This window comes from Mixophyes fleayi, chromosome 9, assembly GCF_038048845.1.
Source record: "Mixophyes fleayi isolate aMixFle1 chromosome 9, aMixFle1.hap1, whole genome shotgun sequence".
Classification (NCBI taxonomy): Eukaryota; Metazoa; Chordata; class Amphibia; order Anura; family Limnodynastidae; genus Mixophyes; species Mixophyes fleayi.
This window is the reverse complement of record NC_134410.1, coordinates 47872834-47887120: the sequence shown is the minus strand read 5'-3', so window position 1 is coordinate 47887120 and position 14287 is coordinate 47872834. Positions and strand designations below refer to the sequence as shown.

General features: G+C 40.3%; 1 protein-coding gene across 1 annotated transcript in view; it reads left to right on the top strand.

The window, feature by feature from the left end:
* The first annotated feature begins 9276 nt into the window (after nt 1–9276).
* Nucleotides 9277–14287, top strand: part of SEPTIN6 (septin 6) — a 47164-nt gene continuing 42153 nt past the window's right edge. The window contains exon 1 of the mRNA XM_075184294.1: nt 9277–9385. Within this exon, the coding sequence (XP_075040395.1) occupies nt 9356–9385 (30 nt within the window). The 5' untranslated portion in view covers nt 9277–9355. The remainder of the gene's footprint in view (nt 9386–14287) is intronic.

Below are 14287 nucleotides of genomic sequence, written 5' to 3'. Positions count from 1 at the left end.
CCCATAATCCCAGAGCTTATTCAAAATGTTTGGCAAATATATAATTTAGAACATATGACTAGCGTCTTAAATGATCGCCCTAATCAATTCCTTTCTACATGGCATTCTTGGCAAGATTACTTTACCTCATCAAAACAGTTCTCTTAATGTATTACACCACTTGAAATCTTAAAGTATATACTTTTGATATTGAGTCTTTCTTCACTTTCCTCATTTTCCTATTTTACTCCCTTCTTGCTCATCCCTTTACTAACAAGCCCCTCTCTCCCTCCCCCTCTCATTTCTCTGCTTTTCCTTCTTCTCTACCCCTCTCTATCGTTCCTTGATCCTCCCCATATTGGTGTAGAATGTATTTTAATTATGTATTGTATATTAATTTTTATATAGTAATTTATCCAATTTTGCAAAGTCTGAATTAATTGCTTCAATCAAAGGAGGAAAGTTGGCAGTGCATAATTGGTTGTAAATTATTGTTAGATAAATTTTAGTTTTTGGGACAGCCAGTGGAAATTTGTAACTGGATATTCTGCCAAACAACTGAAATTGGTGATGGACATCAGGAGATCATCCGCATAGAGATTTTTTGCTGCCAGGGGGAAACTTTTATTCCAGACAAGGATCTAGGGGTAAATGTATGAAGCTCCGAGTTCTTCAACACCCGCGAGTTCGGCGTCTTCAGCGCTTAAATTTAAAGCGGCGCTGCCTTGTAAAGGGAAACTTCCCTTTAAATTTAAGCGCTGAAGACGCCGAACTCGCAGGTGTTGAAGAACCCGGAGCTTCATACATTTACCCCCTAGTGGCTAAAGGCTTCATAATTAAATAAAAGATGGGTGGAGAGGGCAGCCTTGCCTCGTGTCATTATGCCTGCAGACACTAATTATTGTACCACTCTCCCGCCCTTCCGTGAACAATCTGCCTTCTGTTACAGCAAAATATTTAACATTTTGACTCATCAGTCCAGAGCACCTGCTGCCATTTTTCTGCACCCTAGTTCCTATGTTTTCGTGCATAGTTGAGTTGCTTGGCCTTGTTTCTTTGTCGAACGTTGGCTTTTTGGCCACAATTCTTCCATGAAGACCACTTCTGGCCAGACTTCTTCGAACAGTAGATGGGTGTTCTTGGGCCCCACTGTTTTTTTCCAGTTCTGAGCCGAAGGGGTGGAGAGCGGTACAATAATGAGTGTCCTCAGGCACAGTGAAGCATGGTGGAGGTTCCATTTAAGTTTGGGGATGTATTTCAACAAATGGAGTTGGGGATTTGGTCAGGATTAATGGTGTATTCAATGCAGATAAATACAGGCAGGTACTTATCCATAATGCAGTACCACCAGGGCTACATCTGATTGACTCCAAATTTATTTTCCAGCAGGACAACAACCCCAAACATACAGCCAATGTCATTGAGAACTATCTTCATTGTAAAGAAGAAAAAGGAGTCCTGGAAGTGATAATATGGCCCCCACAGAGCCCTGATCTCGACAGAAGGATTTGAGCAAGCCTACATCCACAGGAGATCTGTGGTTAGTACTCCAAGATGTTTGGAACAACCACCCTTCAAAAACTGTGTGCAAGTGTATCTAGAAGAATTGATGCTGTTTTGAAGGCAAAGGTTGGTCACACCAAATATTGATTTGATTTAGATTAATTATGACTATGGGATTATCCGCAAAAGCGTATCCCCTTGTTGCAAAATCTATTTTCAGCTTTATAGTGGATGGGCTCTTAGAAGGGGAGTTTATGCCCTAAAGTAATGCCCGAACAGTCAGAGCTTTGTTGGAGGACACTAAGCTTATTCTCCAAAGTTTTATAATTGAGAAGGCCTGCTGTGCCTCTCCCCGGTGCCGAAGCTCACACTGCATCAGACTTGTGTCACTGGGGGCCCTGGTGATGCAGGTGGCAGATGAGGTCCTATGATGTTTATTTGTCTTGATTTGCTCAGAAGATCAGGGTCTCAGATAAATCAGGGCTTAGTTTCCTACTGCATCGGGGATGAAAAGATGCCCTGGGGCACATGGTGTTTTATATAACTGGAGTCGCCAGCTTCTTCTGGTGGTTGGTTGCAGGTATCTGCCTGGTTTGTGGAGTAGCACTATATTTGGGTAGGGGAAAGGGTCCCATAGCCTGTGTAGAAAATATAAGAATATTAGGGTGAGGAATCTCCAATGGAGTCAGATTTACTTATTCACTCAGCAGAACTCTGAGGATGTGGTATTGCACAGTACAGCCGTCAAGCCATGCCAAGAAGTTGTTTTTTTTTTTCCCTGCCTATACTCCTCTCACGCTGTCACCACCTCCTACAGTGAGCACCTGGAGATCTAAGCGGCAGGTAGGTAGAGGTATGCTGAAGGGGAGCCCAACAGGAAGGTTGTACTTCACATTAGCACTGCCGTGACCTGAGCTGATTCTAGTAACATCAGGTCTCCCCTTACCTCTAAATCTGATGCACTGTGGTGACTGAGCCTCTGCCTCTACCCCTATTTTAACCGATTCTGTGATCGGAGCCATTATTGCAACCCACTGTCTGCCTTGACCTGGAGCCCCAGCATTGCAAAGGCGCACCTTCAGCTCTGTGACTGACACCCTCTGCTAGTAGTTTCAGACTCACAGGTCCCAGGGACCCTGCATTGCCCCCACCACCAACCTGCTTACTCGCAAAGCTGCACAAACCAGCTTCCTGGGAATGGTTCCTCAATCTGGCTCTCCAGGTCAAGCTAGGCCTTTGATCCCAGCATCCTCATGGCCTGCCTCCAGCTTTGTGCCTTGCCCACTCTCCTGGCCTACCTCCGGCTCTGCTTCTGTCCTGATCTCCTGGATCTTCTTTGCCAGGGGCAAACGCAGGATTTTTAAGGGGGGGTTTCCAAATAGTTGAATTCTGAACAAAGCAAAAATACAACTTAAAAAATAAAGCGCCACAATAGGATGTCAACATAAACTTTTTTACTGTAAATAACAAGTACAAATTAGTCACAAAATAAAATCTTATTCACATGGTATAACTTCAAAACTTATCTGTAAAATGAGTATTTACACTCCACATTAAAACCGCACATCAAAATAGCATTGATAACACACATTAAAACTAGCAATGATACCGCACATCAAAATAGCATTGATAACACACATTAAAACTAACATTGCTAATGTACATGAAAAAAACGAACAACAAATAAAAAACAAAAAAAAATTATAACATAACACTAGTTTGGACTATATATATATATATATATATATATATATATATATATATAAATATATATATATATATACAAATATTACATGGTGAAATCAGATACTGGCCACAATCAATCTGATGTAGTTTTTTTATTAATAGACCAAAGACTTCATTTCTGAGGAGCCTACAGGGTATGCAGAGCTGTGTTATTGTATATGAATATTGTATTATAGGATTAAAAAAGTAGAGGAATCCTATAATACAATATTTATATACAATAACACAGCTCTGCATACCCTGCAGGCTGCCCAGAAATGGAGTCTTTGGTCTGTTAATAAAACAATACATCATATTGATTGTGGCCAGTATCATAAAATATTTTATTATTTATTCACTGAAAGATTGCTTGAAATATCAAGCCCTACCGTGCCCCAGAGAAGCCAGGATGAGTGATGGGTATTCAGGGGAGGAGCTGCTGCGCTCTCAACGTGAGTTATACAGCAGCCGCGGCGCTGTGACAGAGGCGTTGCGGCGGTGCTGTAACAGAAAAAATGTTATGCATGTTTAAAAACATGCTTTTGCCAGCTACGATCCACGGAGGGGGGGGGGGGGGTTTCTGGAGACTCAGAAACCCCCCCTGCGTGCGCCCCTGATTGCCTAGCATCATGACCCACAGGTGGTATGAGCGAGCTTCTGCCCCAATGGACCCAGATTGCTGTCCAGCCTCCTAACTGTGGCTCCTAGTACAACTGCACTGACTCAGAGCTGAAACAAAGCTCACCGTTTGTCTCCTTCTGCAGTTGTACATACTTGCTGATGTAACACATCTCTAGCTGCAGTATCCCCTTTACCTTGTCCCTTCTCACTGCCACCCTTGCTGGCCCTGTTCACTGCTATTTGTATAGGTGGCCTCAGCTGGTCCTATGGTCTCTACCTAAAGGCCTTCACCATCTCTGCCACCTGCTGGACCCATGAAGCCTCACAAAACTGTCCTCTTCTTTCCCATTCCACCATACTTTCCCTCGTTCCCCTTCCTTTCCTTTTTCTAGCTATTTTTACCACCATTTTCTCCTTGCATCCTGGCTTTTCTCTAGCCCTCCAATCTAACCCTTTTGTAACTTCATCTCCCATCCACAGATGATCACTCCCTACCCTTCCATTATCTCTCCCTGCAAGCCTCCTGCAACTCTTCAACTCTCCTGTAACTGCAACTCACCAAAAATGTACAACTATTTTCTACCTGCTTTAAGGCGCATTAATGCTCCACTACTATATACTTCTACTTCGTGGATTGCTTTCCATGTCTCTCCACCCTGGTCCATACCCAAACTAATCTGTCCCACTTGATCCTACTCTCTTCACCCAACTCCTTTAGAATGTAAGCTCTCATGACCAGTGTTCTCTCTACCATGTCTCATGTCCATCTACCTTGTATGTTCCTTGTCATGTCTGAGCTGATTTTTTTCTGTATACCATGCTATTTGTTCTGTTAATTGCTTTAATGCATTTATTATTATTTATTATAAATTAATAAATTATGATAATGATGTTGGGGGGCCAGAAGGTAAAGTAAGAGCCTTGTCTACCTCCTCGAGGATGGCGTTGTCTGAATTATGTTCTCGCCTTGTCTCGTGACATAAGCAGCCCTATTCTCCAGTAAGGAGCACTGAGAGCCAGTGCTACAGCCACACAATGGGCACAGGAATTAACTTCTCACCCAGAGATTTTGGCAGTGTATTTTCTCTTATTATTTTAAGCAGGCTTATATGAATTGGGTTACTTGTACAGACATAATTATGGCATGATAAAGAACATTTCCTGCTACATGCTCTGACATCCACACTCTGTGCATCCTTTGGAGTGCACCATGTCAGTAACAAGGCGTTCTGTGTATGATGTCTTCCTACAATTGTTTTGCACTCCCAATTACAAGGCACAGTACTTACATCTAACCCAGTCCATGTGTCATTCTCTGGATCTGTTTCTTCTACAGCACCATCTCTACCCCTCCGTGACGGGTCTGGACAGTGTTATGTAAACAACAAGAACAGTTAGGTGGGAATTTATCTTCAAATTCCCTGACAGAGACCTGGAGCCATATAATACCCCATTCATTCTGCACCAAAATCCCGGGTTTTTGCCAGGGCAAGCCCAGACAACCCGGGTCGAGGTGCAGTATGAATGGTCCCAGATCTAATTCCCGGGAATTAGACCTGGGTTTTCTGGTGGGGTAATTCCCGGGTTCGCCCTGGGAAGCCTGCACTATGAATGGTGCGACCCGGGTCTCACCAGACATAATGTTAAAGTAAAAAAAAAACTAAAAAAAAAAACATCACAAGAGGAGCCAATCAGAGCTCCTCTTGTGATGTTGCCATGGAGACCCCGGGCAGACCCGTGTTCAGTATGAACGTGGTCTACCTGGGATTTTGACTTCGGGGGAGCCTCTGCCCCCCTCTGTCCCACAGCAATATCCCAGGTTCATATACCGGGATGTTGCCTGGGCTCTGCAGTATGAAAGCGGTATAAACAAAACAGGGACCTTGGTGTTATACGATTTTTAAAAGAAATGGACAACAATTACCAGCACTAAGTATCTATAGTTATAATTGATGGCACTGCTACTCTGAACAGGTGCCAATCTTCTGCTACATGTCAACAGTCTGCTAACACAGACGCAGAGCTGGTGGAGTCCCTATAAAGAAGATATACTACTAAAATATGTTATTTTATATGTAGTTAAAATGAAATGAAATTGAATCCTGAAATATACATCATTGCAAAAATTGCATGTGTTATATTTGTTGTTCTGTTATCATGCCCAGTTTTTAGAGGTGCATGTTATTTTCAATATAACCTGAAGATGCCACTGTTCTACTGATTTCTAGCTGTTGGGAATACACCTGCAAGGTTACAAAGTGTTTCAGTGGATTTGTTATAGAAAAGATATGTTTATAAGGTTTGAACAAGGTATTGCACTACAATGGTAATGTTCCTCTTTTAAGAAACAGAAAGTGACCTATTATATACACACGTTTTCATATGTTATTATAGTGCTTTCTGTTTCAGAAAGTGTGTTAAATGAACTAGATTACCAGTGATTTACTGGTGCTGTGTGTGTGACAACCCTATAATTGGGCAGACTAGAATTGGTTGCCTCCAGTGGCAGATTTTCAAGGGCTGCAACATAAAAAAATAAATAAAAAAAATGTCAATGTGTAATTGTGGGTTTGTATGCCAGTTTGAGTCTGTGTGCCAATATCTGTCTCTGTGAGTCACTGTATCAGTCTGTCAGTGTGAGTCTGTGTCATTGTGAATTTGTGGTACAAAAAAACTTTTTTTGTTTTTAAAAATAAAACTAGCAATAATTAATACCCTACCGTAAATTTTGGATACTAGAAGTCACCTCAGAGGCCTATGGGTTTGTACTTTTCTGCGGTTGGTGAATTCCGCATAGGTAATGTATAGTAGGGGGTCCATTATCCCATATATAATATACAAGTCACATGACTTGGAAAATATAGCATTATATTTGAACAGTGACATCAGCATGTTGTTGATTCATGTCGTTTGCATCACGTGACTCATTTTAAAAGTATGTGACAGAATGCAGACCTGTCAGTGAATGGAAAACACCTACACAGGAGGGTCACTTTACTGTCAAATGAAATGCATATTAAAATTAATCTCAGAGGTATGTGACATATAAATATGCTCTGCCTACAGACTTCATATGGTCAATTAAATCCTTTGGTGACTTTTAATATCTTTAAACTTTACAGTAGTGAGTGCATTATTCATCATATATAATGAGTACTGGCATCAGATAACTCCTGTGATAAATTTATTTTACACAATAAACAATTTGCTTAAGTGCTACTTATATGTACAAAAGTGTTTCCACCTTCACTGACAGTTCAAAATAAGTCATGTGACACAACTCATTCCATGGCTATGGGTGCATGTTGCCTGGTACCACATTTCCTTCAAATTATATCACCATTTTATGATTTTTCCTTAAATTAACGTTATTCCCCAAAATTACACCCCATATACTTACTTGATTTGATATATCAAGTATTTTTTTAAAACAAATACAACATTAGTGTTAGAATGAATAACCATCTTGCACTATTTCGAATCTTGCAGTTAGGTAACATGTTTATAAACAGTCAGCCTACAGCCTCACCCTTGATAGTGACCTTTGTAAATTCTGCAGTACAGGATAACTTGTTTTCTGTATGTCACATATAAATGATATAATAGGTCACACAAACAAAAACACCTCAGAAGTGGAATCAATGTGTGCTTATATTGATAAAGTGTTTATTTTGGGAAATGTTGCTATGCAGATAGAGAGATGTGATTACCAACACTAAGTAAGACTTTTATGACAATAGAATGACCAGTGACACTCTTTGAAATCTTTTAAAAGATTTCCGAAATACTGACAGTCTATGGGCTAGATTTACTAAGCTGCGGGTTTGAAAAAGTGGGGATGTTGCCTGTAGCAACCAATCAGATTCTAGCTTTCATTTATTTAGTACCTTCTACAAAATGACAGCTAGAATCTGATTGGTTGCTATAGGCAACATCACCACTTTTTCAAACCCGCAGCTTAGTAAATCTAGCCATATGTCTATGAGACAAACAGTACTGTAGCTGTTGTTGTAAAATTATAACATTGAATACTAATCCATTTCTCTATGTAGGTATATCCATAGCTCCAAATGGCAACCCTGCGGCCCACCAGTATTTCACCTTTGGCTTTAGGTGTTAAAGATTTGGCAGTATAAAAAAAGTAAATGCTGGTAGTGCCAGAGATATAAGGAATTACTGTAGTGATATGACAAAGAAGCACCAATATTAGTGTGCTGCTATGGGAATTGTCATACAGAGCCGGAGTCATTAAGAAGAGCAAAGCATAAAAAAGGAGTAACTCTGCACCTGGGTAAAACCATGTTGCATCGGAGGGGGAGGTAAATTTCAAATGTGATGGCAGATTTATAGTTGGGGTAGGGCATGTCCTAGGTCAACTGTAAATTTCAGTGTAAAAATAAATCTATCAAGTATTTGTGTGCTAGATGAAAAAACAGCCAGTATTTAACCTATGTGCAAAATAATAAACTAATTTGCATCCCTTGCATTGTGCCATGGTTTGTCCCGGACATCATTTACTCCTTTTTGTTTGTTTTTTTGCTCTGCTCTCCTTAATAACTCAGGCCCACAGTGTTTAAAGGTTCTGTAAGGTCGTAATCCATGCAAATGCTGCCTTGTGGTTCCAGTGCTAGAAGAGAACACTAATGCTCCTGGGTCAGCATAGCATAATTGAGTCTTAAATCCATAGTAAAGAGCAGATGACTGCAAGTGAAATAAGAATAAAAATGAAATTACATTACAAGTTATTAGTCATGTTTAATTTTTATTGTAGGCGCAATTCATTATAAAACGTAATACAATTTGGTGGCGACAATTAAAATGGTTTCTACATGCTGTCTTTGTCACAATGTTTCCCAAAAATACTCAAGTTGAAGTACAATTTACCTGCAATGAACACAGTGCTGGTAATCACATATATAAGAATGTAGTCTAATGTATTGGGCGACTCATTGGAGGGTTCCAGGGTTCATGTGAGGCTGCCAAATCTATCAAATGACTTATGTACACGGTAGTAGGATGAATATAAAACAGGTTTTCAGGAAATACTGTACAAAAAAATACAGAGAATGTCATTGCTGCTATACAATATCTCTAGCAGGTAATGGGTTAATGAGAAGATATCTGGATATGATAAAAGTATTTTTACTCGTCATAACAAGCTAGTATTTCTTGTGTATTTGTGTCTGCCCATCATTTCTCTGCACCTCAGTGTTCCCAGCTTCAAGTCAAATCTTAATGAAATTTCAATGAAAAGAGGAAGGATCCACTGACTGCAGGGAGGGACCAGTTTTACACACCATTGTTTTCCAACCTCCTAAAGACAATCACAATGCAATAAACACATGTCTGGGGGACTCAGTTAAGCGCCTTGCATGCTGTGAATGCTATAACACTTGTACTGGTTGCTTCTAAGACAAAGGACGATATTTTTGTTCACTCCGGACAACCCCTCCTCAGCACTTGGTACCGCCCAGATTGTAACAGTTTCTCTGTAGGTTTCCTGTTCAGTTTCTTTGAGGGATAGACCATGGCCGCCACTGAGATAGCTCGGCAGATGGTGAGTAATACAGCTGGTGCAGTGATGGGTGAGCTCTGTATGTGACCACACACAGGGGATCCTAGATGCTGACTGTGCGTCTGGGTATATGGCTGTACCGTGCAGTCATGTCAGAGGGTGCAGGCAGCATCTCCTGCTCATCCTTCTGCTGATTGTGGGGAGCAGCTTCCCCCCTTTGTGTGCATAGTATAACGGTTGTGTTACACCAGACCAGCAGCCAAATGCAGGGCGTTGGCAATGTAGGGGATGCATGGCACTGTGGGAAGATGAAAGGAAAAAAAACGTTTTAACCATTTGCATAACAGGTGCAGGAAAAAGCTTAGAGCCGGTCTACTGCTTTCTGCTCTTGTGGATGACACCGTCTACCCTTAATATATGACTAATCATTTATACTACCCAGTATCCTCATGATTGGGTTATGTGTTCCTTGTGGTGGGTATGCTGATGTATATAACAATCCATAAGTAAGTCTATATGGATTGTGTCTGTATCGTTTGCCTTTTCCCTTTTTCGTATTTGTAACTCTCTTGTTTAACATCTTTCCTCACATCTATGTTCTGTTTCTTTTGAAAGGTGTTTGTAATAAAGGAATAATGCACGTCAGAAAATGGATAACTGCAAATAATTTGAGACATGCATCACATTGTGCACCCCCCCAAACAAAAGACAGGGATGATTGGGTATACCTGCACAAGGCTGTGCTTGCTGCAAAAGCAAGTGGTATATGTTAAGTCTTGTAATATTTGTTTTATGTTAATATCCTTAACTAATTGCAGAATTTGGCATGTAATGCTACTCTTGTAGCATTTGATCTGTTTCTTTGATAGGTTGTGATCTTTTAAACTACATGTTATATATAGGTAGTGGAATTAATTGGCACAATATATTCCTTTTCCCTGATGTTCAGATTGGCCAAATATAGGGTATAGACCTGGTTGTTTAGTGCAAGAAAGCTGGTAACGGTTTTAGTAAAGGAAATATGCTATGGAAAATTGCCACAATACAACCAAACTGGCAGCCTTACAATGAAAGGGAACCCCTAATTCTGGTCTATTTCTAATGCACATTTGTGATTATAAAGGCAGATTAAAGTGTGATGGATGTGTTGCCCATCAGAGCAGCCCTCTGGAAGAGGTACATTATTATGATTCTGTATGTAAGTTACCATCTAGCTACTATGTTCAAAAAATTTACTTAAGATTTAGGTGATTGGATCATGCGCCAAAATTTTAATTTGCACCATAAATTAGTCAATCTTTCACTCAGTTACTTGAGCACAGTTTGGAGGCAGATATTTCATTGAGGTTCAAGCTGTAAATGTTCTATTATCTAGTAAAAGAAAAAAAATTCAACCCAAGTAATTTAAGGTAAGCAAAAACTGCATTGACATGAGTGTCAGAGTAGAGAAGTTATAAATCATGGAAGAATGAAAGTAAGATTTACAAGACTATGTGGTAATTAAACATTAATAAACAGCAAAAGGAGTCGCATGCCATCAATGTGAAATATCTCATGCTTTTCATAGATAAACCTTAGTTGTGAATATCCTGTGTTGGCTGTTACTCTGAAGCAGCGACCTTGCTGTCCTTTCCAATTAGCTCAGGGATGAGGACCTGGCAGTAAATAAATAGTAGTGTTGCCTTTGGGGGTGGAATATGGATTGTGCAGAGTATTAGAGCTGACATTATGTCGGGCTGTTCAGTGGTAAAGTATATTCTATCTGCATGAAATCATACAAAGACGTACACATGTGGGTTTGTTTTAGATTATAGCAGACAACAATGTTTAACGCATGTACTGTATAGTGGACAAAAGATGTAGTTGTACTTTGTTAATTATACATGCATCATCTTCACCCAGCAGCTGGAAACTGTCCCACATCCCACAATGCTGCAATCTTCCAGGCCAAGGAAGATGTGTACTTCTCTGGCAATGGAGAGCTGGCGTGTGTAACGCCGTGTCCGTTACATTCAGCTAACCCAGGGGATCTTCGTCCTAGTCCCACCTGGGACAGCCTATTCACGAGCCCTGGTAGCTGACGAGAATAGGCTACTTGTCCAATTCCTTGGGCCTGTTTGGCACTTGTGAGTATAGTGACACACACATAATTAAGAAGGGCCAAAACACCAATGCAAAAGCAATTAATAGGGTGCTGGACCACCTCATGTTGCCAGTATGACCTATATGCAACCTAGCAATATTTGGAAGCCCCATTATCTCCCATCAGGAAAGATATCCTGCAACATATAGGCAGCACTGTTGCCTAGTGGTTAGCACTTCTGCCTTACAGCACTGGTGTTATGAGTTAAATTCCCAACCATGGCCTTATCTGTGAGGAGTTTGTATGTTCTCCCCGTGTTTGCGTGGGTTTCCTCCGGGTGCTCCGGTTTCCTCCCACACTCCAAAAACATACTGGTAGGTTAATTGGCTGCTAACAAATTGACCATAGTCTGTGTGTGTGTGCGTTAGGGAATTTAGACTGTAAGCCCCAATGGGGCAGGGACTGATGTGAGTGAGTTCTCTGTACAGAATTAGTGTCGCTATATTAAATAAATGGTGATAATGATGGGATGAAGACAAACATTTAGTACCAGTCAGTAGCAGTTGGCATTGACTCTCCATTCTTGGGGAATGACTGTACCCAATCCATGCCAGGAAAATGCTCTCCACAACACTATTGAACCCCCAGAACCCTTCACCAAGGGTCTTAGAGTACTTTTGATTGTGCCTAGTGGGCCATATGATCCAGTCAGTGTTGGTCAGTGGCTCAGAGGGTTGTAGTGTTGTGTGAACTGTGTAAAGGGTGGTAATAGGGTAACCTAGGGAGGTTAAGAGGGTGGTTGAGGAATATTATAAATACAATAATATATGGATATGAAACTGGCGCTCCTATTGTGTGCAGCTTAGTAAATGTATATGGAATTTCACCTAATTCCAAAAGAATAGACTAAAAAAATAAAGTTTATACATACACCTGGCGCTCAAATGCAAACAATTCTAGTCTTCTGTCACATAGATTTCTTATGCTCTGGATGACAATCTGAAACCAGGGGTAAATGTATCAAGCGAAGAGTTTTCCGGCGGGTTTGAAAAACCAATCCTATTCTACCTATCATTTATTTAGTACATTCTACAAAATGACAGCTAGAATCTGATTGGTTGCTATAAGCAACATCTCCACTTTTCAAACCCGCCGGAAAACTCAGATTAATACATTACCACCAGAACTCATACAAAAGGCTGATATAGACTAGCAAATGTAAATAAACGTATAGGCTTCCACCAATACAAAATAGCCATAGGTGATAAAGGTATCTTATCATGTATGGAGCCCTTTATGCAGATTGGTGTATTGATAACATTTATAAGCAAGAAAGTAACCTGAAGATGTCCTCCCCACATGTGATTATGCTTGCAATAAATTTTCTTGCCCTGAGCCTTGTATCATGAACCTCTGGATATCTCACAGGATCTCTTCTTAATACAGTTTTCCATAAGGTATATGAACCATGAATAAATGAAAGAAATAGGGAGCGTATAGTGTATTACCCTTTTTTATTACAACTTTAAAATCAAATGCACCATAGCACACACATTCAAAATACATGTATGGGAGACATCCATATAAACAAATTGAACATTCATACCAGAAGGTCCATATGTTAGAGCCCCAAAGGAAGGAAAGGACTGATGGTCCACCCGGGATAGCGATTCCCTTCAAGCAGCAATTATACATCCTCTGGTGAGTGAATACAATGGCAACCAACACATTTCATCTCTTCCAATTGAGTCTTTATCAAGGCTTTGTGGTATGCTGTGCAAAACAGCACCTTTTTATACCACTTGTGTATCTACATTCTCCGCCTCACTGTAACATCCTATTGTAGTACAAAAGTGAGGCTTGAATAGCGCTGGTATCCCATAGAAAACATAGTACAAAAATGAGGCTTGGATCATTATGCCAAAACGAGGCTTGGAAAAAACAAAAGAGAGGCTTGACTCCATACGGCATCATTTTAATATAAAAACAAATACAGCGAACAAACTAACAATCTACACAACAGACATGATAAAAATAACACATAAAAAACATGTCTGCACAAAAATTACTATAAAATACATGATATATAATGCAATAAAATAATACATTACTATTATAAGGAATATTATAAGCTTGTGTGAAGAGGTGAGTTTTCAGAGAATGCTTGAAGGTTTAAAGACAAGAGGAAAGTGCCTGGGAGGGAATTACAGAAAGTGGGTGCAGCCTGAAAAATGTACTGTAAGCGGGAATGGCAGCTTGTAATGAGAGTGGATGAGAGACGCAGTTCTTGTGCAGACTGGAGGTGTCGAGTTGGTAGATATTTTGAGACAAGTGAAGAAATGTATGTAGGTGCAGTGTTGTTGATGGCCTAGTATGTTAGTAGAAGAATTTTATATTGGATTCGGTAAAACACAGGCAAACAATATAGAGACTGACAAGAGTGGATCAGTAGAGGAAGAATGATTTGCAAGTAAAATCAATTTGGCTGCTGCATGCAAAAGTGATTGTAAGGGTGAGAGTCTGATTCTGGGAAGACCAGTAATGAGGGAATTGCAATAGTCTAGTCTGATCTTATCAATCTTTTCCTTGATGTAGGATCCTGGGCACTGATAGTAGTTGGAGAGTTGGGATGGGAGGGCTGGGAAGAGATTTAAATTTGTTAAAGAGAAGTTTGGGATTAGAAGGTTGAGCATAGATGAGAGATTGGAAGTATGGTATGTGTGTTTAAGAGTGGTAGATAGCAGTATATGTGAGGAAATCATTATAGCTACAAGATTTACACCAATGGCGTTCTGCTGTGCCAGAACATTTTTGAAGACTTCATGTTATTCTAGTGTGCCACAGCTGACATTGAGGTCGAC